Genomic DNA, 27,841 nt, shown 5'->3' on the forward strand with positions numbered 1-27,841 from the left:
CCACATCTGGTCTCCAGGATCCATGTGCCTACAACTGCACCAGCTGTTCTGTTGAATCTGGGAAAATGAAATATACGGCTGATACAGATTTACATTCTCTGGTTAGAAGGGAATGAGCGGAGCGATCTTCGGCTTGTGGACTGAAGCAAACACGTTGGTAAGTGTTGAAAGTTCACTTCTGGGTCTAGGCTTATAACCACAGTTCTATTTAGTTGTTAATCCAAGCTACCCCTCCAGTAGAGTGCACATGCACAATGTTGTCCAAGCCTACAGTAGGCTTGGATTTCTGTTGTAAGCCACAATAGAAATTGTGAGTGTAATGTTTCTTAAATATCAGGGGCCATATGTTAGGTTTAAATGTCATATCATTTTGTTTATATGTGTTACAGAGCTTTGGAGTGTTTATTATGCTGTGTTCAATTCATGGATACACATTCCGAGAATTCCTGCATCCTAGGATTCTCTCAGAATGTGTATGTACTGCAGGCTTTAAACTGGCAGACAGTTTGCCTTGAGTACCTTAAACTGAAGGTGTGTCTGCTGTCTGTGCATAGTTTAGCTTAAATAAGGCCTTTTGTTAAACTCCTTATGACGTCGGTCCTATCTCAACAGCATACTATATAAACTGCATCGGGGATCTGAGGGTTCAGGGGCATAGCAACTTGCTATGCCTCTGTGCAGTTTCCTAATATATAAAAGGCTGTGGGAGCTAGTGCAATCCCTTTTGTGGCATCTAACGCATAGGTGCTATTATTGCACCTGTGTAGTAGGAAGAGGCGGGTTCCCTTATTTAAATTGGGGCATCACCTCAAGAAATGAGATCATCACCTTTGCGGGTCAGCATTCTCTCATTACAGAAACATTTATAGATGCAAACAGGGCTGTCATATGTGTGTTTAAAGTATGTTAGCCATGGGTGGTGGACATTTAGGCCCCTTTTGTAATGGGGCTCTTTATGGGACGGCAGTAGTACTCAAAAGGCAGAGTTCCCCTTCCCCACTCCTGGATGGAACCACACCTCTCCTACTCCCTTCAGGGATGTGTCCCAGGCCCTCTCCCAAAGTTAAAGCCGCAGCTCCTTTGGTATATTTTGTCAGTAAGTCCACGGCCATGCTGGCAGGATTTTTCCAGACGCAACCCTGCATCTGATCATCGAACGGGCAACTGGTAATGCTCACAAGATTGTGGGTAAAATGAGATTATGTCAATGCTTGTGGAGCCCTCTGAAGAGGAGAATGCAAGTTGTCACAAGAATGCATACTTATTTAATGTAATTATTAAACTACTTATATAGTGAAGACCCGGCATAAAGGACAGTGATGAGCTTCACATAGAAAATGTGCAGAACATGTTGAGGAAGGACAATAATGGCAGGAGGAAGAGGTGTAGGGAGGAACACAAAGATGCATGTGAGACAGTAGGCATTAAACCATGATTAGTTTGGTTCTGAAGAGACAGGTCTTTAATGAGCTGCCGAATGGTCTCAGGTCACTAGGAGCTTTGATATTTTCTGGCATGGGGTCCATAATTTAGAAGGAAAGAAGGAGAAGGCTTTGTTTTCTGCTTTTGGTATCAGATCTGTATATATGTGTTCAAATGTGTGTCATATATGCTGCAAGTGTGTTTGACTGAGCCCTTAATCTCTCATGAGATCTTTTCTGTGCTACTGTTCAACTATAATGTGTGATTAAACTTCAAACAAGGCATTTCTTTTTGTATTTTTGAATGTCCATACGGTACATTCATTCGGAATGTATTCTACGCGGTCTGTTAATACTCTTATGACCAGAGGCATAGGGCCTGATTCATCTACCATTCAGCGCGTTGCAGCGTGATTTTGCACTGCCAACAAACACCCTGATACACAGGGGGGTGCGAGTGTATTTTTGCCGTGCAAAGTGAATTTGCAACACTTTTTTGCACCTCTCTGTGAATCAGGGTGTTTGTTGGCAGGGCAAAGTCACTTTGCACTAGTGATGTGCACATATGTACATTAATTCAAAGCACTGAAGGCACTATTCTCTGACCTCACATGCACACATCATACACCACCATTCTTACTACGTTCAGCAGGACAGACAAACAGGACACACCCCGTAGCAAGAGGTGGGTGAAATGAATGTAGGCTAAAAATAATGGGTTGCAGGCTTTCTGAGTTGCATTAAATCATGCAAGTAAAATGAATGCACGCTTTTACTTAGGTGATTTAGAGAAATGAGCAGGTCACTTACTTCACAAAGGTCACCTGTACCTGTTTCGGGTAGGCTGTACACCAGCGCAAATGATGCATTGAACACTAATATCCTTGCAAACATCAGTCCTTAAAGATCCTGTCATAGAACAATTTTATAAAAATAAATACAAATTCTGACCTCTCTTTGGGGGCCAGGAATGCACAAATCACAGACGTGGTCAATACTGCTGCTGTCCCATTTACATAAATTGCATGAAAGGGTCAGAAATTACCTTCTACAACACTGCACAACCTTGTGCATATGCTTCGAACAGGCGCAGGGAAAGGATTTGGTTTTGCATGTATTTTAAAGCACAATTGCGCAAAAGGTGTGAAAAAGGACACCTGAACATTTCGATGCAAGTGAAGGGTGGTGTGCTAGTGCATATCATGACTTTAAACAAGGGTTAAAACCTATTGTTTCCTCTCTCAGATCAGGAATGTGAGGATCCACGTGTTTTGACCACCACCACCACTTTTAACGTGCAGTTGTTGACGCAGGCGTTTTCGTCGATTTTATTTCTTTATATATGGGGGGAGGGCAGAGGATCCTTCTCCCAAATCCCTCATCTAACTAACTGCCATCACCCGCCACCCCACAAATCTCTACCCCAAACACACAACACATTTGTATTTTAAAAGAAAAAAGTTGATGAAAACACCTTTGGCGAAAACTACACTTTAGTAGTGCAGACGTGTAAAACACTGATAGTTAACACGGCAAACAGGAATCTTGTACCTACAAACAGGTTATAGAGACAATAACCCTTCCGAAACCAAGGTCAAGTGTACATCCCGGTCAACCCACAAGAATAAATCTGGCGGCATTGATATGGGCATGCACTCTACAGTCTGAGGGATCTATAAGGCCGTAAATGGAGAGTATGAGGTTTTGCCCAGGACCGATGTCAAAGAAGCATGGGCAGGCGAAACTTGAATAACTCAGCACAATTAAAAGGTTTTGGAAAAGATGTGTGGAGGGGAAGAGGCTATTCAAAACTTCAAGAGTGGCTGAAATTACACAATCTCTATATTTCCTACTGTACTGCAGAAACTAGTCTACAGCCCACTTTGGAGGACAAAAGTGGGTGTCGACAAAGCAAGGATTGCTAGTATTGTTTGAGCCGTATGGGAAATTAAATGCATATATTCTACAACTGCTCTAAATGCCGGACCTTTAGGGAATAGATTGTGTAAAACCATTATTGTCATCCCACTGTCCTGGAGGAGCCTCTTCAATGGGCAATTCAAGGACCGCTGTAACTCAGCAAACATACTTTGAATTGTACAAGATTATGTGGTGTGAGAAACCTGAGGGTATCCCCACTCCTACTCTCCCTGGATCCTCTGCTCAGGTGGCCAGAGAAAGGCCATCGCTCCTGGATCCTGATCCTGGGGGTGAAGCGAGGGAGGATCACCTGGGTGGAGGTTCCTTGGGCATTGGGAGTCGGGTTCCCAAAGGCAAGACATGGTATCCCCCTTTTCCCTCTGAAAACCAACCTAACCTTCCCCTGGCCTTTGCGGGCTGCTGTAAGATATCTCCCCTCATTTCCTCTAATTTAACCTGTTACAGTACTGGGACGAGGAAGAGGTGACTAGGAGTATTGAATACCAATGGGTATTTTCACAACTCTGGTAGTGAAACGAAGAAGAAGACTGTGAATGAACACTATTAGGGAAGTCAGGCATATTACACAAATAGGTTGATTACAGGCCAGGCAATTGAACTTTCTGACCCACACCTGTGGGCCCTTAATACTCCAAGGGAGTATAAGAGGTGGGGCTGCACATCGTGGAGAGCGACCTGTGTGCGAAAAGGGAGAGCAGGGGACGGAACATGCTGGAGACAAGTGTGTCAGAGCCAGGACTGGGAGACGTGTGAGTCAGGAGAAGGAAAGAGACGCCTAGGCCGAGTGCAGGCCGTGTGAGGAAGTAAATATCCAGCCGACCTCCGGTTGCCGATAGCAACAGTTGGAAGCTGTGCTCTACCCAGAGCCTCCGCAGCAAGCAGGAGAGCGAAGGAAGCTCTCGGTGGCTGCCGCGAGGGAGGCGAAGCGCGTGCATCCAGGAGGATCAGGCAAGAAGAACCGGCGAAGCTGCAGAGAGTGGTTGTGCATAACCGGTGAGTGTAATGTAGGAAACAACACTCTGTCCAGAGCGCCCCGATAGTGCTGATATTTGTTCTGAGAATGCAGAACAAACTGAAATAGTTAGACTATGAATGCCGAATGATTTAAAAGTAATTGGACACAGTCCTGAATAGAAACTTGAACATTTTTCAATATCAAGCAAGTCATGAACACTTGAAATGAAAATATTAATCGAATATTGAATATCGAACTGAATGAAAACATTGTGGGAAAATCTGCGAGATGATGAAAGTCAAATGGGAAAGTGCTGATTTAAACTATGAGTGCAAGTGTGAAAGAGCCTGAAAGAAAGGTGGGGAATAAATAAGACCACCACAAAGTGAACTTTCTGAATAAATACCATGTGGCAAGGCCAAAGACTGGCAGAAGTTGTGTGACACATTGTGGGAAAGCCAAGAGGCTGACCAGGAGAAGCCAATAGAATGTGAAACTACACATAAAGCCAAGAGGCCGACAAGGAGAAGCTAAGTGAATGCGAATCAGGGCAAATATAAAAGAACCTTTGTGGGATGGACAGCCTAGGGTTCCTGTTGCACGACCTGTGATGGGTGGTCCGTGTGGTCTGACAACTGCGCCTAGACCAGGGAACCCTCTATTGTGAAAGATGAAGACATTGGGAAACAAACCAAGAAGGAGCACTTTACATGAACTGTTAATGCAATACAAAAGGAGTGTCAAGTTGACCAGGAGTTGTGTTGAACATTGGAAGTTTGAAACCAAGTATAAGTTAATACGTTTGAGTCTTGGGGAACCGCAATGCTGTCTGTTAGGCAGAAACCTGTGCAGTTCCCTTAGGGACCACTGCAAAAGATTTAAGACTACAGGTGTTTGGCAGTAAACCCACTTGGTAGCAGTCTGTACCACACAGATTCACTTGGTAGCTGTGGCTGAGCAGTCAGACTTCCCTCAAGAAGAGTTAGGCAGTATACAGAGCATACAAAATAGGTACAGAAATACAGTAGCACAAGCAAACACTGACCAGAGCGTGGGTGTAAAAGTATACAATTATTTATTTAACACACACTTATAAAACACACTAGCACTAAATTGGTAAGATAAGTTCAAAGAACAATCACTATTTATCATATGTACATCCCTGATTACTTGTTGAACAAGTCTTAGTTAACACCATTTATTTCCAGACAGAGGTGAGCGCTTAACGTTCGATGGCACTCCAACAAGTTAAATAAAAAGGGAGGGAAAAGCAGAATTATGGAAGCATACACACTAAACACTTTTTAAAGAACCACAGCAAGTTAGGAAGGCACAGTCTACTGGTGAGCAAGGAGGTTTAGGTGCCAGGCCCACTTTCAAGGGAGCCAGGCGGAAGATGCCCAAAATCAGACAGTTACACAGAGTCTTCGAAGTTTGTGGAGGTAGTTCGAAAAAGGTTTAGTTCAGTTCAGAAAAGTTAGCTAAGGTGTCTCAGGGTAACCCAGGTTCGATAGACGAGGATTTAATACACCCCGTTCAATCGGTTGCAGGGGAAGCCAGGAGGAACACGGTACCTTAAATGGAGAGGAACCTCCAGCGGGGGCAGTTGTTCCTGGCAGCGGGTGCAAGTCGCAGCGTCGTCCAGAGGAAGAGAAGATCTCGTTGTGGAGGAAAGATGAAGATCGTTGCACTGCCAGGGAAGAAACCAGCCGCGGAGTTCTCCGGTACAAAGGTACTACCCTTTCGGTTCGCGGTAGTGGTGAAAACGTGGTATCCAGGTTGCCGGGGTGCTTGGCACAGGCAAGGTGGCCACGAGATGCTCCAGGAAGGCGAAAAGAAGGTAGACTGATTATCCCCACCAGTCGAAGGAAGAAGCCTCCGGGCTGGAGATCTCCTCTGTCTTTGGGAAAAGTGGTGAGACGGTTCACCAGAGCTCCACCGGTGGTGTCGTCGTTGCAGGCCGGCTCAGCTTCTCCCTCCTCGGATTCTTAGGTCCTGTGGCGACTTCTGAAGTTCCAGTCCCCAAAGCCCTGCTTTTATGCAGCACACCCCCATTCACTCAGCCTAGCTGTCAATCAAACATGCTAAGTAGTGAGCCGGCCGGCTCACCACTTGGGCCAATCACACAAGAGTGCAACTTGAGTTACCAAGGTAACTCAGTCCAGGGTGCCTAAACCCCCTCTAACACCCCCTGGGGTACCCAGACAGAGTGGCACCACTTTTGGAGGCTTCTGTGGAGAAGCCCGCCAAAAAGTGGAACAAAGGGCTCGACTTGGGTTGGAGTCACAGAAGAGAACACAAACGCCATTTTAGAATCGAGTTCTGGCAAAAAATACCAGCCGGTGAATTAATATAAAATAAATAAACCGGCGGTATGTTTGAGGCTATAAGAATTAAATAATTAAAGTTGGTAGCCTCGAACAATGGGAAAATCCTATAAAGTTATATTCGCGGTCGAATATAAAAAGTAGTATCCACTGCCACCAGCTAAAACTCGACCAGGGGGGATGGAGACGTGCCCCCTCGAACAACAGACCCCGGGGCAATCGAATTGCCCCGACCAGTACGTCCACAATATGATGGTTTGTATTTTACATGCCCTGGGAGACTGTAGTCAGTCCCAGGGTATGGAGTCTATGTTGGGGGGTCGCTACGACACCTCTGGGTTACTGCACAGAGCTTGCTGTGTAACCCATATCAAAAAAACACATGAGACCCTATGGAGTAAAAGACCCCATAGCCCATAAAACACATGGGCCCTCATTACGACCCTGGCGGAAAGTAACTGACCTGACCGCCATAGCGTAAATAGCGTTTCCGCCATTGCACGATGGAGTAAAGTGCGGCTAATTCTGACCCCTCGGGCACGAGCATTACGCCATGGCGGAAGTGCAAAGTCCGCGATGGCGGAAATGTCCCCAAAACGCCCCTCACCGCCGTCGTACGGCGCCCTAGGTGCAATTCCGCCACCCATCATAGCGGTCACCGTAATGAGCGCTAATCGCAAAATACGGTGACCGTAAATATACGGAAACGGAAGTAAAAACATGGGGCCGGAACGGGAAACAGCACGCCGTACACCTATAAAATCAGAATCCCAACACAACCATCAAAAATCCGACCCTGAGACACATCCCAACCCGTTAGCCACCCTAGTTAAAACAATCAAAATGGGAAAAGTTGCTAAAAAAGCGTGCGACCGCAAGCGGCAGGTCCACTTCTCCCATGAGGAACTCACCGTGCTCACAGAGACCCTCCAGGAGAATGCTGCCGTCGTCTTCTCGACGCAAATGACCAGGACGGCACTTGCGAACAAGAAGGCCATATGGGCCCTGGTGGCACAGCGGGTAAGTGCGGTGGGGACCGCACCCCGCACCCCACAGCAATGCAGAAAGCGATGGGACGACTTGCGGATACGCGTACGGAGCATACTATCAGCCAACCGTAACATTGCCACAGCTACCGGGGGAGGATCGGAATCACCCATCAAGTTGACCCCCTGGGAAGAAATCTGTGCCTCCACCATTGGAATGGAGAGTATAGAGGGAGTCGGAGGGATGGAGAAAGGAGTGCAGACATCCGAAGAATCAGGTAGGTGGGCCAAATAAAACAATGCTAAATCCACAATGTCCAATCATGTGAAGTACCATGTGTCCACACAGTGCAACAGAAACACATGTCCAGGAGAACGGCCACATACATTGGCCTGATAGCGCACTTTAAAACTCACATCAAATACATTAACAATCAAAAATCCTAAAAACACCCTCTACACGTGCAGCATGCACACCCTAACTGCAGGCTGCAAAACAACTGCATCCTCAATCCACACAAAAATGAAACCACCTCCAAGGCCCTCACCCAAATCACCCTCAGGTACCACCCCAATGCATGTGATACATTGCCATTCCAATTTCCACAGACCCATAAATAACGCTCGCCCTCCTTTACTCCACCACAGGGTCCGATTCAAACGACGAGCTTCAGGACACCCCTACCAGCACACCTGCAAAGAGGGCCAAGACCAACGGCCAAAGACCCTCCACCTCAGCTGCACGGATCAAGACACGGCAGCAGCACAAATCAAGTGGCAGCACACAGGAGGGGACTTCAACAGGCACCCCAGCAGCCAGCATGCCCACACCAGCAGCACCACAGGTCCCCCCAATAGATGCCACAGAAGGCACTGCTTCTGATGGCAGCAGCACCATAGGTGACACTGCATTAATGCCAGCATGTTCCGACACAGACAACGGTGGTGTCGATGTAGGACCCATCCATGACCTGTCTCAATCCCCCTGTTTGTTTCATCCCGTACACCATGAGGATACCACGCAGGGGCACCCACAAGACGACGACTGGCCATCCCCCACAAGCCCTGTGGCAAGGCAAATTGAGGTGATCAGCCCCTCTGTGACACCACCGCAAATGGGCATGGCCCAGCAGAGGCAACAGTCCCTCGACCAGGTGATCGTGCAACAGCAGCAACTGGCCACGCTCCTCAAGGAGCATGCTGATGAATGTGGGGCCTCTAAGGCAGCCATAGAAACATCTACTGAGACACTTAGGGCACAAATGGAGCGAAGTACAGAGACACTAAGGGTACAAATGGAGAGAAGCACCGAGAGCCTGAGGGGGGAACTGCATGCGACGTCCAAAGACGTATGTGGTGAACTTGCCGCTGTGCGCCGTGTGCTCACTGAGCTCTCACAAACCCTTAGGGACATGCATGGACGTGAGCAGGCCGAGACATCATCCGTTGCAAGTTCCGTCCAGGGCAGCCCCCAACGTAGATCTGGGAGGAACCTGCGCTCCACAGGCAGGGGTGCCCCTGATACCCGGAGAGGGGGCTTGCAATAGCGTCTGCCCACTGACAATGAGCATCTTTGGACACTGGTGTTCGGGGGGGAGGTAGGAGGGTGGAGGGGGGGTGTTGGTCTTACTTGGGTGGCGGGTCGATGGGGTGTGTAATATAATTTCACATATGCTATAAACATCACATAATCATCCAATGAGATGTGTGGACATTGATCTTTGCGTACGAGGCCTTTATAGGCGTACAGTCCACATTGTGCATGTTCCAGACACACACAGTGCCACAAGTCCCGTGTCCATGCATCAGCCACCAGGCGTGAGTGCTAGAAGCATGAATCTATGATATTCAGGCGAATTTCACGGGCCTCCTGTGCCTCGCGGACTCCTTGAGGTGCTGCCACATCCCCAGCCTCATCATGACCATCTTCAGGTGCTTGCAGTTCTGCGTCAGGGGGCATGGGCACATTTCTACGTACGCACATGTTGTGTAGCATGACACATGCCATGACTATCTTTGCAACCTTCTCATGGCGGTACAGGAGTGCCCCGCCAGACCTGCTGAGGCAGCGGAAATGAGCCTTCAGTAGGCCGAATGTCTGTTCTATGACTACACGGGTACGTGAGTGGGCATGGTTGTAGTCCTCCTCATGCTGGTTCTGTGGGTTCCGGAGTGGTGTAAGGAGCCATCTCTTCAGTGGATACCCGGCATCACCTGTATGTGGACAATAAAGGATGTTTGTGGAATGACATTGCTACGTACGCATCCCCCCCCTTCCTGCCAGGTCATTGCCATATCACATACCCCACATTATCATGCATGGAATGAGACTCACCGAGTAGCCAGGATCTGTTCCCTGCATGTCGCTCCATGTAGCGTGGTATTGTAGAGTTCCTCAAGACCATAGAATCATGGGTTGATCCAGGAAATCGGGCACAACAATGTGTAAAGATCCTGTTGGAGTCACACACCATTTGTACATTAAGAGAATGAAATTGTTTCCGGTTGCGGTACTGGACCTCCATGGCATGTGGGACAACCAATTCCACATGGGTGCAGTCGATGGCACCAATGCAACCCGGTATGCCGGCAAGTGCATGGAATCCCACTTTTGTGTTTGTAATCTCCAGCTCCGAGCGTGGTAATGAGATGTAGTCGTCTGCGTGCTTCAGGAGGGCATCGAGCACTTGCAATAGTGTCCGTGAGAACAGTGGCTGTGAAATGCCATGCAACTGTCCGACTGTGTGCTGGTAGGTGCCTGTGGCCAGGAAGTGGAGTACAGACACCACCTTCAGTAGGGGTGGGATGGCGGTTGGGCTATCTATCATGCTGACAAGGTCAGCGTGTGTCATGTCCACAATGGCGATTATGGTGTCCCGGTCCAAACGGTAGAGGGTGTGGATCTGCTCAGCAGTGAGGTTGAACGGATGAGCTCGGAGGCGTGGGATTGCGGGCTGCCTGTGTGGTGGTAGTGGCTGTGCTGGTGGGCCTTGCTGGCCCTGCCTTGCCCTCCTCCTCCTCCTGCGTCTCCTCTGTGCGGCCGGTTGTTGTAGTAGTTGGTGTTCGTCTTCTTCTTGAAGTTGGAGTACTTGCAGTGCTATCAGGTCCCCCAGGGCCAACATCGCTAGTCCTGCCGGTAGCATTTTGGAGTGGGTGTGGTTGTGGGAGGGGGTTGGGTGTGCAATTTATGTGTTTTCAGGCTGTATAGCCTCCACCTGTGGTGATTCATTCCACCTGTGCCAGCTGCAATCCCCTTTGGGCGAGCACTGTACCGAGGTTCACCGACGGGCGGGGCGTCCCATTTGTGAGTGAAGCCAGTTGCCATTTTCACACACTGCCGCACTACATGGATGATTTTGTGATTTCAAGCGGTCACAGATGCCTTTTCGACGTGATGTTGCAAATGAGGAATTCGAAGGACAGCGCTTTCGGTTTTCAGCTAGCGGCGAGGAGACGCCCAAAGGTCTGACTGCAAATATAACGTTCTATTGTTTAATGTCCTTGGGACAGGGGCCATGGCGAGAATGCAATGATTGATATGAATAGTATGGGATGCGCAATAGCGTAGTGGACGATTAGGCAGGACGTTCCCAAATACATGTTACTTCGCAACACTATTATTCTGGCCTGGAGCACAGTGGATTTTGCAGACTGCATTACGCACAGACTCAATGGAGATTTCAAATGTTATGTGAGTAATTAATCAGGCGTTTTTATACCGGGATGAGGGAATGATGTATGGATGCATGGACAGATGATTTAATTGAGAGTTTGCCATGTACATGGCTTTTTGGAATCTATCCCCTTCCCCTGCGCTATGTGATGCAGAGCTGCCATAGTGGGACCATCGTCTAGCTGCCCTTGTTGAACCCTCCCTGTCTCGACGCGCCTTCCAACACTTGTGTCTATGCACGTTACTAATCCCATCTCATGGATTCTGTTTTAACAGACGCATGCACACAAACACTCGTTTGTAATAGTGTTTTCTCCTCGATTTATATTGTTATGATTGGCAAGTGATTTTTGGGTGGAAATAATCCTTTTGAGTGGGCTAGCATGCATATGGCTGTAGATTTAGTGTGATCATTGAAGTGAGTAATACTAATGAAGTTCTGATGCCCATACTATTCTTTTTCATTTCATTTGGGTGACAGGTATCTCCTCCCCTTTTGCCGCTGCCATCTGTATGCCACTCATGCAGATGGCTTTTACTCCCGACACCTGCTGCTTCGAGTTAATCAGTGGAGCACCATTACGATCTTATGGGAAGATCGCCAATGGGCCACATGCCCTTACGCAGTACTAGTGGCTAGGAGCAACATATCAACCTTTCAGCTGGACTAGTGCCTACCTAATGGGACGGGCCTGCGGTTCTAGGCGCTTCCATGTTGCCTTTTTGAACGTGAATGTAGCCCCTGTGTACCATGAAGGAACAGGGCGTCACACAAGGAGTAGCTGGTCATTTATTGCGGATGCAGCCCACAGTATTGAAAATATTTTGGGGTTTATGACCTAATAGCTGTATGGGCTTGGTGAATTTGATGTGCATTAAAATTTTATTCTGATGTTAACCGTGTAGCGTTATTCTTTGCAAGTAATGTAGCATATTCCTATTTGTGGAGCGATGTATTGTGAGTAGATCTGCATTGGGTTCCGGCTTCTGAGTATAGTTGCGTGGTACTGTACTGGCCGCGTTTGCCTACGAAGCCCAGTAAGGTCAGGGATAGGGGCTGCCATTATGACTGTTTTAATGATGTCATGCTCAGGGGCGGGGGATTAGCTTTTGTGTAACAGATGCCGGTCAGCCAGGTGGATTGGTGGAACGATGTGATTATCAGAAAATGGCTGGTCACAGGTGCCTGTGTTTGCGTGCGTTTCTTGGAGGGAGACTGAGGTCATGTCCATTGGAATAGCTTCTGTATTCGTGCCATCTGTGCCCTGTAGCTCCCATTGGCCCCTCTTGAGATGAGCCTGGCTGCTCAGTCACTCTGCCAACTTGTGTGGTACATGCTTATGCTGATGGTTGGTTTGTTTACTGGCATGAGTACAGGGCTGGTGCAGTCTCCCTCAGGATACTGCTTTGAATGTTGCCTTACACTGGTGTCAAGCGATGGGGGCCTGTTGTTGTTTTGTCTCATATTTCAGTTCATTTTGCTGTCCTTGAACCTTCACATGCCTGTGCTGCATCAGTACGGCAATGGTGACATGCCAAATATGGATGGCCACTCACAAGGCACTTGGAGCCCCTACATTCATTTGTTCGTTGGCATGCATGGGTGACTTGTACATTTCACTGGTTGCATTGTGTAACTTCATTGCACCTACGTGGAGTTGTGCAATGTGGGCAGGGAGTGGTGTACAGGCACTCAGTAGGGCCATTTACGGTTGGTTCACGATGCCGTAATTCTCACCATGGCGGAATGGTACTTTCCGCCATGCTTGATGGCGTTAAGTAAATGTCCGCTGGGGTCAGAATTCGCGTACCGTTGCGCCATGGTGGTAATTACGGTTTTGCATGGCGCGCGTGCGCGTACTTGGTGCAGTTAGCGTTGGCGTTCACTACGGTGTCGCTAATGGCATCGTACTTTACGGTGACGGGTCATAATCGCACCGAGCGGTATTCGATGGCGGTATTACATTTCCGCTATCGTTTTTCGATTTCCGCCAGGGTCGTAATGAGGGCCATGGAAAGTTAAAGGAACACCTCAAATCATGTCTAAGATTGGGAGCCAAAGAATCTCACTCTTAGCAGGAGAGAAAAAAATAAACCCCAAAAATCCAGCAAAGCTGCTGGGGGACTCACTAGGTTTGGGAAATTAGCCTTACAGAGAATTCTCCCTAACACTGTCTTGAGGACGGAACTTGGGGAGGGGAAACCCAAGGATTTATGGAACATTCTTGAACTTGGGGAAGGGGAGCTGAAAAGGAAGCTAACAGCTGGAAGAAGATTGGAACTTTGCTTGATCACCGTTTCTTTTATTATTGAAAGCCCTACACATTGTTTAGCTTATTTGTGAAGGCAAGGATAGGTTTTGGACACGGACGGATTTTTAAGTTGAACTTTCTGACTTAGACTTTGCTTAGTTTTGTTCAGATAGGGAAATCCCACCTAGCATAGGCCAAGTTAGGCCTTCAACCATCCCTGACACTTGATTTAATAAAACACTTTGTCTTGAACTTTGAATCTGTTGTCTTTGTCTTACTTCATGATGCCTTCACAGTTTCTCATCATCCATACATAGGTATTCTATGTTTTGCAAGAAATCAGTTGAATCCTTAATGAAATGTTCTTCCTTCACAACTCCAAAAAATGTTCAGCAGAGTTCTATTCGAGCTGGCAATCCGGCTACGCAACCATGACATAAGTTATTGTTGGGGATTCCTCTGTGGTCTCCTCTTCAGCCACAATGGCCGTGCCGATTCTTTCTCTTCTCTAAAGGACCCAGAGCCCTTCCTTTACCCAGGTCAATCAGGACATTCAGAGGAAACTTCATCGTTATTACGACCCTTTACCCAATGATTCTCCTCATACTCGTACGGGGCAAAAGCAGTCAGGCAGGGCAAGGCAAGACATGCCGTATTAGTATGAGGAGTATCCATGGGGAAAGGCCCAGTTCAAAGAAGGCATGGGACACAAATGTTTAGACTGCTGATGCTTATGGTAAATGTCTTCCATGTGTTTAGCCTTTCATTATTATAATGATGCCAGAAGAGCATTCAGGGTGTTCATGCTCTTGGGACATTTCAGATTTGTTAGGGGTGTGTTTCCTATTGGGTTGTTGCAGGGTACTTTTTGTTGATTGAATTGATGGTTATTTTATGGCAGATACAAGGAACACAATGTTGCAACGGCTGGAGATTCATTTCTCCCTTTTTCAGATTGTATCAATGTTTTGACTCTAGGGCAGAGGAGACACGTTTGTTGAGGATGCATAACATTGCTATGATTCCCTGAATAGCCAAGGTTTAAATGCCACTATGAAATGCTAAGGTATTTTGGCGATCTTACAAAGTTTTGGGACTGGATTGGCCAAACCAAAGAAGACTCATTTATGTAACCTTAATAAGCCTCCCCTATACTGTAGATGGCTCCCATTTGGGTTGTTCACTTCTAGTGGTGAGTAGACGAAGAGAGTTGCATTCCTTTATCTATCGATATACATTTCCCTTAACAAACAATGCTTAAAGTTCCCAATGAAAGGATCTCGATGGTTAAAGGAAACTTATATGCGCCCATGGTCACCTTAATTTTAATACACGACCCAAAGGAAAGGCAAGATACTTTCTTTCTGGATCTCCTTCCTAGGATGGTTGTCTTTTTTCTGGCCATGTGAGGATAGGAGTCAAGTTCAATGCCATCCCTAATCCCACGCCCATACCCTGTTGGACTATAAGAATGCAATTGTAATGGAACGGTTCCTCTAGCTAACTTGGACTAGTTGAAATGTGGTGATTCTGTCACCTCATAGAAACAGATATCCACGTTTCATATGCACTCAGAAGCTACTCTAGAATTGATTTGTTACTAATGTCATCATCTTTAATTCCCTGTCTTTGGGAAGATGATATTGGCATCCTTTTGGATCATTCCCCAGTAGTGAAGCTTTTTAAAGGATGCTATGTTTAGAGAGCCATTGATGAAGGCGATTTCCAACACCATTGCCTCTTTTTTCTCTGAAAACTCCACCCAGGGGAAGGATCGGAGCCTTACGTGGGGAGCTCATTATTAAAACCACAGCCTATGTTAAGGGGAGGGAAAATATAAAAAAATAATCTTGAGGGGTGGTCCGTAACTGAGAAGAGGCATATAGGCTGAAATAATCATTCCATGCTTTAAGTGATTTACAAATAGTTAGAGCTAAATCAGAAAATTGCATAACCCAAAGGGCAGCTTGCTCACTTCTTCAAACAAAGCACTTCTAGAAATGTACCTCCAGCAATTGTATACAATTCTTTCTTCAGTACCATAAGCAACATCAATTTTCTTCGTCAGCACCACTCTATTGCACTTCATCAACTCCGACCCGGTTTACGTCCATGTACGGCCTACCACCTCAGTCACATCTGGTTTACTCCCATGCCAGGCCTACTACTTCAAAGGTTTGCCTTTCAGGTATACTCCCGTGCCCGAACAGCATTTCACAAACAGCAAGTGCTTCTGTGGTTAGAATCAACTTATAATAGTTTTGCAACAGCTTTACAATGTTTGTTCATCTGTAACATTCAACTTTTTGTAACTCTTCACGAAAAACAATATTCATATTTATCCCTCTGCAAATTGTGCTCCTCTCCTTCTGAATAACCTTTTCCAGAAAGGCAGCCTTCTTGACACTCTTGTTTCCCCACTTCACAAGTATCCCAATACTGACAAGGATACAATCTTATTCTGCTTCTTCCTTGGCTTTGGCAATGTGGGTTTCTACCAGCACTGGTGATATGCTTCACAGAATATGGGCAACAAGCTTCACAACCTTTAGATCTTTTATTAGTCCCCTTCTGCTTTTGGCAATATCTGTTGTAGTTGAATTGCCTTATTATTGGTTTCTCTTGGCTTGGGCAATATTTATATGCACTAGCTTCTAGTAATATCGCCCCTTCGGATTGCTGGGTTCCCATTAAACTGACACGCTTAAGGTTACAGTCATTGGGCCTTGATACGTAGTGTTTTTGCTGCTTTCTAGTAGTTCGGTACTCAAATTCACGTTCAATACCTCTTTTACTCATACACGAGTGAAAACACCTGCTGTTAGCACGCGAGTGGTCTAGGAGCGCTCCGGAGTCACTCTCAGCCAGTGAACTCACAGGGTAAGGCTTTCATGCCCGATCCCCTCGAGCTTGCAGGTGTTCTGCTCCAGTTGCTCAACGCAACCTGGCAAACAGCTTCTTCTGGCCCGCCGTCGCCAGCGCCACTTGTAACAGGAGCTTCCTCTGCTCCAGAGGCTCTTTGGTGCACACCAGCCACCGAAGACAGCCTCTTGAGAAGGGAAGCTTCTCTTGCTTTCGCTTCCCACTGCGCAGTCTCTGCAAACCAGGTCCTCAGAGGGCAAGCTTCCCTCTTGCATGCTTCCCGATGCACAACCTCTGCACTTAAGATCTCTGGAGGCACAGACCGTCTCAGAGCCTGCTACTGTCTTCTGATTAACAGGGATCCCGGCCTCTTCTCCCTCCTCCGGTTTCTGCGTTGATGAGTACAAGGACTATACTGCTCTTCCTGCTTGTTCCGCTCTCTAATGGCTTGCACCTGAGGGAGCCTTTTAAGCCAGTCTCCCTCAGGTGTGAGCCATTTCTACAAACAATCTGATCATTACTGCAGCATTGTTCCTCATTAGCCCTCTTCCGCGTCCCAGTACTTAGGGAATTATGGGACCTGGAGACCCCAACATCAATGTTGGGTTTTTCTCACTTCCTCTGCTTTGCAAAAAGCCATTAGAGGGCTGGAGTTTCGGGGGAAAGTTAAACAAGGGGGTTTCCCATTCCTCCTGACCTGTACCCCCACTCATGTGATCCTCCCACAAAACACTACCCCCAAGGTCGGGATGAGAAAGCATCTGCCTTTCCCTGGCCACATGAGAAGGGTCTCGGGCCTGGTTTTCTGGGGGAATCATTGCTGATTCACCACATCACTCAGTTGCTTGCTACAGCTGAGGGAGTGCTCAGTGTTTTCACTGGGCTGGCTTTGGTCGTCCATAATGGGGGACAGCACCCATTATGTGCCAGCTGCCCCAAATTAGGTTGATAATATGTTTATTTTGAGCAACCAGCTAATGCTTGTCGTGATTGTTTATATTCTAGCTCGGACTGATGATGTGAAAGTCTCAAAACATTGTCGCTACAGAAGCTATTTTCAATTGGACAAATGCTGAATTATGATCGTTAACTGAATTGAATCAGTGGAAAATTCATCAACAATTCCTTTGTGGAAAAGCCCAATAAAATTGGATGCAACGTATGAGTGAGAGGCAGTCTCTGTGGGTTGAATGAGTGGCGGGCAGAGCTGCTCTACACAGCCATTGATTCATTAACAGTGAAACATGATCCAACGGCAACCATCAGCACCGACGTTACCATTTCATGCAACAAGAAAGCAATCATTTAGATATCTGCATCCACCTGCTGCCATCTCTTGAAGTAACTACATTACCAGAAAAGTGCCCTGATGGCTTTGAAGCGGGATATGCTCTTGTACCGAGCTTTCTCTATGGTTGATGCATAGCGATGGGCTTTGTCAGTGATGATTAGGGTCTTGCAAATTATGAATTCTTCTTTCCTTCATTTATTCTGCTAGATGTTTTCATTGCTTTCAGGTGGTTCCTCTACTTGCTTAATAGCTATTAGTTCTTCTAGATGGCCTTTGAGTCCAGGAGGAACTTCTGCTTTAATAGTAGGGTAATGATGATGGTTTAGTGGTGTGAGATCATAGGAAGGGAACGCGTTAGTCATGCACGTGAGGTAGGCATCGGAGAATAAAGTTTCACTGGTGGAGAAATGGGTCCAGAATTTGGAAATCCACATACAGTGAAGAGGATTGCTGCAGATTGGGTGGAAAGTGAATGGCTGCCGCAGATGGACTGGCCACACAGGAGATAAGGCAAGTGGGAATTCTTTAGAGCAACATTCAGTTTTCAAGGAAGAATCCACTGAGGACGTGTATGTGGTGTTTGGGTTTGCCGAGTAAACACCTGTTTTCAATTCATGCTACAGGCATTAAGCTAAGACATATATTATCCAGCGATATCCATCCAAAAGCAAAGCCTGTGTTTGCCTGTGAAATGCAGCATGACACAAAAGCATAATATTCACTCTTTAAACAAATATTCAGTCTTTAAGACAGTATCCCGATGCACAGTTTGGTTTGAGGAGTATGGGAGAGAAGGGGCGAGTATTGTGAATTTCTTTTTGGATGGTCATTGATGCTGCAAGATGCATTGAGCCCAAGGTTTTTCCTGGAATGCTATGCATAGTCCAAATCGAACTACTGCTTCTACTGATATTACTCTTAGGAAGAAGCTAAGTGGTTTTTAATTAATTCCTCGACGAGCTAAAACGTTTTTTATTCTTTTTGATAAGTTGAAGAGTTTACTCTACGGATAGGGAGCGATGGGTAGCCAAGCCATGAATTGATACAAGATGCTGGCCTCTCCCTGCAAGTTTGAAAGTCTGAAGGTGCCTGGCATGTGCGTCTAACTCCTGACCAATAACTATACCCACAGGCCTTTGTGCATACCAGAATGCTTGCCGTATTGCTCACACATCTTAACTTCCAGTCAGAGAGATTGTTGTAACGACTCTCTGGCCTTCATGACTTTTCAGGGACAATATGCAGCATTCGAGTTTGCCGAGACCAGGATCCTACCTGACATATACCTTGAGGGGGATAAGGTTTATCCTGTGGCCATTGAGAAACACGTCTTGCAGGCCATCGTGCACTGCCAAAGGGATGTGGCTCAGCCAATCTACACTCTTCATGCAGAGAACATTCTGCATTCTACAGACACAATCAGAACATTCTCAGAGATATAGTGAACTGAATGAGGATCACCACCAAAACTTCCATACCAGCCTCTACCAGATCAGAAATCAAGTGGTAGATATTGCATTTGAGTATGGATGGTCCAGAGCATGGGCCTCCAGCTAGTAGTGATTCATTCATTTGTCATGCGCTACACACTGCCCGAAAATGGTCTGGTTTCCCAGCCGTTTCTCAGAATTCTAAATTGTTGATGTTTGCAACTAATCCTAATCGTGATGCACACCAGGTCTGGAAAGTATTTTATTATTATTGGTCTATTACTAACATGGTCTTTTCTAGGTCTACTACTTTTTTTTAACCTAGACTTTGCTTAGCCACAGTGCTCAAGGGGCAAGAAGACAATGAAATGTGGCACTTGAGCATGTCGTATCGGACAGTGCGATTGATCATGTTACCAGAATAATCATGTGTCCCTTATTTACAACCAACCATATTACATTTTGAATTAAATTATTTCATTAAGGGAATTCCATGCTATCAAACTCTGAGGCCTCAAACAGCGGGATGTGTTGCAAAGTCCCAAGTTTAAGGTTAGCAGATGGGGCTGGTGAAACCATCGGGCAGGGTACCATCATCCTCTCCATGATATATGGCCTGTAGGAGATAAACAGAGCCCCCTGTACATCTCTAACCTATGGTGTTCATCCAGCCTCGTCAACTCTAACCTATAATCCTATCTTCCAAAGGACCCACCTCTGGCTCAGACCTGTTACCCTGTTGTCCCCTAAAGACGTACATGCCGCCAGACTAAGCCTGCAAAATGGAGGGCATCAGAGGAAATTGTGCTTTCCAGTCAGCGGCTCTGCTCTGAGGATCTGATGCAAGGACCTGCCTATTAAAAACAGATTGGCATCAAGAAATTAGAGGGAAGGGCAGCAGGACCGTGTGCAAGCAGGACAACAGAGGTACAAGAAGCCTGAGACATCCAAACCTACAACAATGGTTTTATTCATGAACGGGTCAAAGGGCAATCACCAATGTACCTGTGCAGTCCTAGAAGCTTGGAAGAGGAGTGTTCATGGGTGGGGAGAGAAATCGAGGGATGGATTGTTATCCACTGTGCAGCAAAACTGCAGGCAACTGGAGCAACAAAGATTTGACAGTGAAAAGGGGGGACAGCCCTTTTGAGGTTTCTGTTTGCAGTTTCGTGTATGGACTTGCAGAACAACCAAGAACAGATGGGAGAGACGATTTAAATTTGGAGAACCAGTCCCTGCGCTCCTCTTACTGGGATGTGCAGTTTAGCACAGTTCAGTGGAGTGAATATTGGTGGCAGGTTCACACTGGTACAAAGGCGTTCTCCATTCTATGCTGAGTGAGGGTGTTAATGGCAGGTGACATCTGCCCAGCACAGCTGATAAAAGACGCTGCCAGAGAATTATCCCCCTTTATTGCTAAACTGATCAATGCTTCCTTCGCTTCAGGTACGATCCCGGCCAACCTTAAACAGTCCTGGGTTCTCCCTCTCCTAAAGAAGCAGACATTAGACCCTCTCATCCCTACTAACTACCGCCCTATCACGACGGTACCGTTTCTCCTTAAGATTCTGGATAAAGCTGCCTATATCCAAATTCAAAGGCACCTGGAACTACACAACCTATTAGGAGAAAGACAATCGGGCTTCCGACCCCTACACGGAACAGAAACTGCCCTTATAGACTTGAAGTCCCAAATCGATGAGCTAAGAGACAAAGGGAGAACAGTACTCCTACTACTCCTGGACCTCTCAGCGGCCTTTGATTTGGTGGATCACAGAGTCCTCTGTAGCCACCTGGACTCCGCCGCTCATTTCTCGGCAGAAGCTATTGGATGGATCAAGTCCTTCCTGAGCGAGAGAACGATTGCGAGTCTTCTCTCCCTCCGCGGAGGCAGATCCCACCCCGATCTCGTGTGGTGTCCCTCAGGGCTCCTGCGTATCCCCAACTCTATACAACATTTTCACCAAGCCATTGTTCGACGATCTGGATCATCTTGGTATCACCTATACTAACTACGCAGATGATACACAGATCCTCCTCCCGCTTTCTGGGGATCATGCTAAGGACACGGAATTGGTGAACAAGGTATACCTTATCATCCAGGCATGGATGGCCACTCACGGCCTTTGTCTAAACGATGATAAGACAGAGTTGATCATCTTAGGTACCCGAGCCAATATCAAAAAACTAGGACTGGAATTTGCCTCCTTCAACATAGACGGGAACATCATCCAAGTATCCAAGGATGTTAAAACCCTGGGATTCTATCTTGATTCTACCCTATCTTTTGACAAACAGCTAAAATCCCTTGCCTCCTCCACGGCCTACACGTGCAAACTGATTAGAGCCAGTAAACCTTTCCTCTCCAACAAGAGTTGTCTAATCCTGGCCAGAGCCTTAATTCTTTCCAGAGTAGATTATTGTAATGCCCTATACTCTGGAGCTAATAAAAAAATAACCCAGAGACTACAAACATTACAAAATAATGCCTTGAGAGCGGCACTAGGCATTAACAAACAGTCCCATATCTCGTCCACCAGACGACATCACAACTGGCTGTCTACAGAGAACAAAATAAAACTCAAGATGCTATCCTTGACCCACAAAGCCCTCAATAACTCTGCCCCTAGTTACTTGTCTGACAAACTCCATAGGAGAACATCTTCCAGACCCACCAGAGCTGGTAACTTCAACTGTTTGACAATACCGAACTTTAGACTGAACACTATCGGAGGAAACAGTTTCCCAGTAAAGGCGGCTAAAACTTGGAATTCTCTACCACAAGACCTGAGAGCAGACATGCCCTACCGTTGCTTCAGGAAAAAAGTTATTCAACTCCTCACCTCGACTGACCTTTGCTGACCGGGGGCTCCTACTTCCTACGAGCATCTTGACCCCCTTGAACTTGTATACTTGCTGTAATTACTGTATGCCTGATCTGTCTAACCCAATGTAATTTTAATGTACATTTTGCCATGATGTAACCTGTAAGTTTCGTATTTCCTTGCCACTGCGCCCTGTTACCCCTGGGTCTGGCGCGCATAAAAAGTGAATAAAACAAACAAACAAACAAACAAGCAGGAACTAAGTGGCAATACTGAATGTTAAGGCAGGAAAAGGATGCAGCAGGAGGGTATAAAAGGCAGAGGAGGAGGGATGTGAGTGGAGGAAGATAGAAAGTGCAGGGAGAAAGGAAAGTGCAAGCTGGAGAAGGAGACTGGAAAGACATAGGGACAGCGAAGCACACAAAAGGGAGGAGGTGGAGGAAGAAAGGAGGCTAAGGTGAAGAGCAGGGGAGGCAAAAAATGAGATCAGAGCAGAAAAGAGAAGCACACAACTTCTAAAGAGGAGATGACTTAGAGGAAAAGGAATCAAGTGGAAGGAGGAATTGAGGAAAGTAGAGAAAGAAAAAGCCAAGAATGGAGGAGATTGGTAGAGAAGAGTAGAAGTGAAAGGTGAAGGTGAGGAGGAATAGAGAAGGAGAAGGAAGGTAGGATGTTAGCATAAAGTACTTGGTGTGGAAACAACTAGGGGAAAGAAACTATAAGAGAGAAACTGAAAGAAGAGGGCTCAAACCTGAGAGGAAAGGTAAAGAGGGCCAAATTGTTGCAGGGCATCGACAAGGACATACAAGAGAATGGCTGGTTAGGAGGGAAGAGACGATGCCTGAGGATAGTGGAGGTGTCCAGACGTACCCCATGGACAAGGGGCCTTTCAACTCAATGCTGGCAGAGACGGTGGCAGGGCCTGTGCTACTCCCTACGCAGGCCTACAGGCACTGAACTGTGGTCAGCAACCCAGGGCTCCTCAAGCCTAGTTAGGTGGAGGGGACCATCTGGGATACCAACATCCTGACCAGGACTTTGGTGTTCCTTCATTCTTACGTTCATTCCACTATAAATCTTTGGCCAAATTTTGTTGTGAAATACACCCTTTTGAACTATACTTTCAGAGTGTGGAGTTGTTTTTGTCTCCTCCGGCCGGGACAAATCCTTCATCTAGCATTGGCGTGACCTTAGATCCTTTACTTCTGGTCACAAGTATGGTAAGCAGTGTTCCTAGTTTAAAAAAAACCCTCCCCGACATGCTTTACAAACTCCCTGCCATGCTCGGATCTACAATGGATCCCTATGGGGTCTAACTGCTTCATGCTGGTGCATAAAGCAAATGAACCCTATAGGCTCTCCAGCATTTGCGCCAGCATGAAAATCTATGCCAGAGAAGATGCTGGAACATTTGTCTGGCACAGAGGAAGAGAGTGGTGGAAACGCAAGTTGTGTTCCGCCCCTCTTCTCCTCCACACAAATCATTGAAAATGATTGTGGCGTGAATGCACGGCATTAAAGCCGTACTCAAGGCTTTTACAGCTTGCATTCATCTTACAGCTCATTGATCAGAGACCCTTAGATTTACACAAAGAGGAGCAAAATCATAAATGCGTTGAGTAGTTATACATGTAACAAATGCTCAGGCTAGCTTCTGCTTTAATTCAGTGCCAGAATGTGTGGGATTTCAGGCTAGACATAATAACTGAAAGGCTGCTCAGAAAATCCAGAATATGCAGTTCAAGCAGATCACAAAGAAGTGCTTGCCTTTCAGGTTAATTCAAAATCATACCAAAAGAAAGTTCTTGATTTGTCAACCATCTAAAACATCTGTGAAGTCTCCTATCCATCCTTGAAGGTTTTCAACCACTCACAGTCTGAGGCGTTTAAATGTTCCTTGCGCTTCTTTCCAAATGTCTGCCAGCCAATGATTTCTCTGTCTTCAACTCAGTCTTACTTCCAGCCAGCTGCGTCTTCCAGCCTCCCTCCTTGCTCGGCTGCAACAATCCAGTTCATTTGGAACCTTTCACTCTTCCTCTATGCTCTCCTACACTGTTCCTCACTCTGAACTCCTGTTAACTCCTTGTCGCTTTGACAAGTGCGTGTACCTTCTCCCGCCTCTCACATTGGTTCACCAAGCATGTTGCATACCTGGATTACCTTCCATCTCTGTCTCAACTATCCCAGGCTCCTCGTTCTCTCTGCCGGCTCTACCAATAGTTTGTCACCTCCTGCTCTGTCACCTCAGCCCCCAGCAGATATCTGTTCTCTTTTCTATTTTTTATCTCGTCACCTTTTTCTTTAGATGGCTCACCACTGCACCCTGTTGACTTCCAACTTCCTCCTCCTGAAGTGTGATTTTGCTAGTTCACTACTTCCTCCTCTAGAGGTCTCACCGCCTCCTCCTATTCTCTTGTCACCTGCTCGTTTATCCCCAGCCCCATCTCTTGTTCTCTGTCCACCTCCTTCTGTTCTCCTTCCACCTCCTTGTGTTCTTTCTTCACCTCCCGCTGTTCCCTCTCCACCCGCACTTTTGCGCTCATTATTTCCTCTTGCTCTCTCCACCTCCTTTCTCTCACCACCTCCTCTTGTGCTAACAGCAGTTGCTCCTGATACTGTTCAACTGCACCTTTGTCACTACCTCTACCTTCCTCTGCTGATCCTATGCTACTCTTCTCCTCCAAGTCACCCTCTCTTCCTAACTCCCAACCACCTCTCCTCCTCCAGCCTCTTCCAAACTAGCTTCCTCCTCTCCAGCAACACTCTTCTGCTTTCTCCAGATTCCCACACAGCACTGCTCAGTCCTGTGCTCTATAAAGGGCTTCAGCCCGTCCCCTTGGGGCCACTCTCCATTTATTCTGCTACGGTGTATATGCTTTTGGGTGCAGGAGGGTTGCTGCTGCGAGCCCAAGCACCCTGCTACTTGGTAGGTATGGTACAGTCCACAGAAGTTCATGGTGGATCCATTTCTCCCTCCTGATTCTCAATGTTCTCTGCACTGAAGGCACAATTTCAGTGATATCCAGCACACCATATGCTAATTTCTAAATCCGTTCCATGGGGATTTGACCTAAATTCAGTTCCCTTAGGTTGAGTGAAGGTACACCTATTAGCAGCTGATATTGGGCTATCATTTTCTCTTAAAGGGTCAGTGACCTTAGGTTGCACATTGACAATTCCCTGCCAAACTGAGAAGGAAGAATGGGGTAGACCAAGGGATCTTCTCTACACCATCTCTGTGTCGCGCGTCACTTAGTGGGTGGCGATACTGGCCCCCTGTGGTCGCCTCTTCCCTTTGCCTCAAAACCAGGCACAGTGGTTTGTCACAGGAGTTACCAAACACAATAGAGTACATTGACTCAGACTACTTTTCTCAAAGCGCCTATCCAATATACAAGTAAATTGCTGACAATATTGCAAAGTGTAACACAGTATTCCTTTTATTTTCAGGAAGCCAAGATGGGGTTTTCACCCACACCGCATGCTACAACATCAGATGCTGTCACCGAAATCACCATCTGGTCTGAATATGACATAGACACAGACACAAATCTAGTTTATGACTCTGACGCAACCCCATGTGACCAGCAAAAGGTCAGAGATTTTGCAAAACAGTTAGTATCCACTGTATATCCTTTTATCTGCATCTTGGGCCTCGTGGGGAATATTTTCGTGGTGCTTACGTTCACTTTTTATAAGAGAGCCAAGTCCATGACAGACATTTACCTTTTAAATATGGCGATTGCGGACATACTTTTTGGTCTCACCATCCCGTTCTGGACGGTGTATCATGCAGACTCGTGGATCTTCGGTGATTTCATGTGCAAACTAGTACAAGGCGTCTACAAAATCAACTTTAACTGCAGCATGCTGCTACTGGCCTGTATAAGCATCGATCGATACATCGCCATCGTCCAGGCCACCAGGTCATTCAGATTTCGAGCAATGACGCTGACGCACAAGGGAACTATATGCTTGTTTGTGTGGATGTTTTCAGTCGTTGTTTCCAGTGTAACATATGCCTTCAACCAAGCCTACGAACACAACAATTCAAATGGACCCAGGTGTGTCTGCGAACCCAACTACGAGGGACAGGATGCCAGGACATGGAAAACAGTGAGCTTGGCCGTTCAAGTTCTCTTGGGGTTTTTCCTCCCTTTCCTCATCATGTTTTTTTGCTACGCCTTCATTGTCAGAACGCTACTCCGTGCTCACAATTTTCAGAGGCACAAAGCAATACGTGTTGTCATTGCAGTTGTGGTTGTTTTCCTGATCTGTCAGATACCCTATAACCTTGTAATCCTGTTGAGTCTTATAAAGCTCTCCAGGGCAAATGACCAGTGTGCATTCAAAAAGCAAATGGCCTACGCTAAAGTCGTCACCGAAACCCTGGCCTTTTTCCATTGCTGTTTGAATCCAGTGCTCTACGCCTTTCTGGGGGTCAACTTTAGAAATTACTTTCTGAAGATCATGCAGGACATTTGGTGCCTGGGTAAGAAGTACGTGACAGGGCCACGCAGTTCAAGGGTCTCTTCTGATGCTTGTGTGTCTCGGAAGACAAGCGAGGTTTACGACGAGAGGCACATCTCGTCTTTTACTATGTAGTATGTCCCACAGACTAGGCCATGCATCATCTCATGGAAAAAGTACCACATGATCACCTCAATGGCAGCCAGGTTCACCATGTTGGACTTTCTTTAGCTGATGAGTGTTTTCCAGAGAATTCCGATTCCTCGCCCCACACCCTAGGAAATATTGGAGATACAGAACACACTTTTTCTGAAAGCTGCCAATGTGTCGCTAATAAACATGCACAAATGACTCCCACTCTGTTCCCAGGCTCATAGGGCAATAGGCAGTGCCCAAAACGCAGGTCCAAAATGCTAGTGTTGACAGTTTTGTTGGTCAAAGTGGGCTAATTTTGTGGCCCAAATGGGCCAGTTTGGTTGGTGGGCTTCACTTTGCAGCTTGTAGTTTTGACAAGTGTAACCGAAAAAGAAATATTTATTTACAACCCATTTTTCCCCAATACTCCCCTTTTGGGTACTACTCAAATAGTCTGTCACAAAAGGGAACAAATAACCATTTGCATCTGTGGGCCTGTTTTTCATTGGTGCGGGAGTCCATGTTATGTCCCAGTCTGACCCTCTCTGCCCTCCCACCACAAATACCTGGCTGTCATATCCCACAGCACAGGACCTCTACATCACTTAGAATTCACACATTAAATGAGGCTCCTTTTTATTTGGATCTTTGTGACAACATCAAAATAATAAATAGGTCGGACGCATGGTGGCCTGTTAGGTTTCTTTATTGGAAGCAATAGCGACTAACAGGCTCGCTAACCTATTCCAAGATATACTGGATCGAGTGATTCCATGGAGAGACCAATGATACAGCACACAGGCAAGTGTCTTTCTCCAGCCTTTCTACCTATGGCGAGTCACAAGGAATAATTAGAATAGCCTGGTTCTAAATGTTGTTTTAGGAGCTGTGCTTAATGCTTTTGGGATAACAGTAGATCATGCATCAATGCTCGTGGATGCAGTGTTAAGTTTCTTATTAAGATGTCTTCCAGTTTGGACACATATATTACATTTTAATTGCATAAGAACCTTATGTGTACCTCTTGCAGCTCTGTTGCCTAAATGTCAGGCTACACACAAGTCAGATGGGTGGATTTTCCAAAACAGATTTTATATTTTACAATTAGATCTGAAAAGTAGAATCATTAAGTTAAGTGGCCCCCACTGTTCAGTTGGCCATTTGATTAAAAGACATTATGCTTCATCACTAAAAGGTAGATACCTCTTCAGAGAAAAGTCAAACTGCCTTACAGGGACCCAAAGCCATAGGCCTGAAGTCTAGACACATGACA

The 27,841-nt window shown here is 46.4% G+C and overlaps 1 protein-coding gene across 1 annotated transcript; it reads left to right on the plus strand.

The window, feature by feature from the left end:
* On the plus strand, positions 1 to 27,841 carry CCR6 (C-C motif chemokine receptor 6). The gene is made up of 2 exons (XM_069609011.1): positions 1 to 157; positions 25,414 to 27,841. Exons 1-2 carry the CDS (start codon positions 113 to 115, stop codon positions 26,566 to 26,568), a joined length of 1,200 nt encoding a protein of 399 aa, XP_069465112.1. The 5' UTR covers positions 1 to 112; the 3' UTR covers positions 26,569 to 27,841.

This window comes from Ambystoma mexicanum, chromosome 4q (assembly GCF_040938575.1).
Source record: "Ambystoma mexicanum isolate Mex_15411 chromosome 4q, UKY_AmexF1_1, whole genome shotgun sequence".
Taxonomy (NCBI): Eukaryota; Metazoa; Chordata; class Amphibia; order Caudata; family Ambystomatidae; genus Ambystoma; species Ambystoma mexicanum.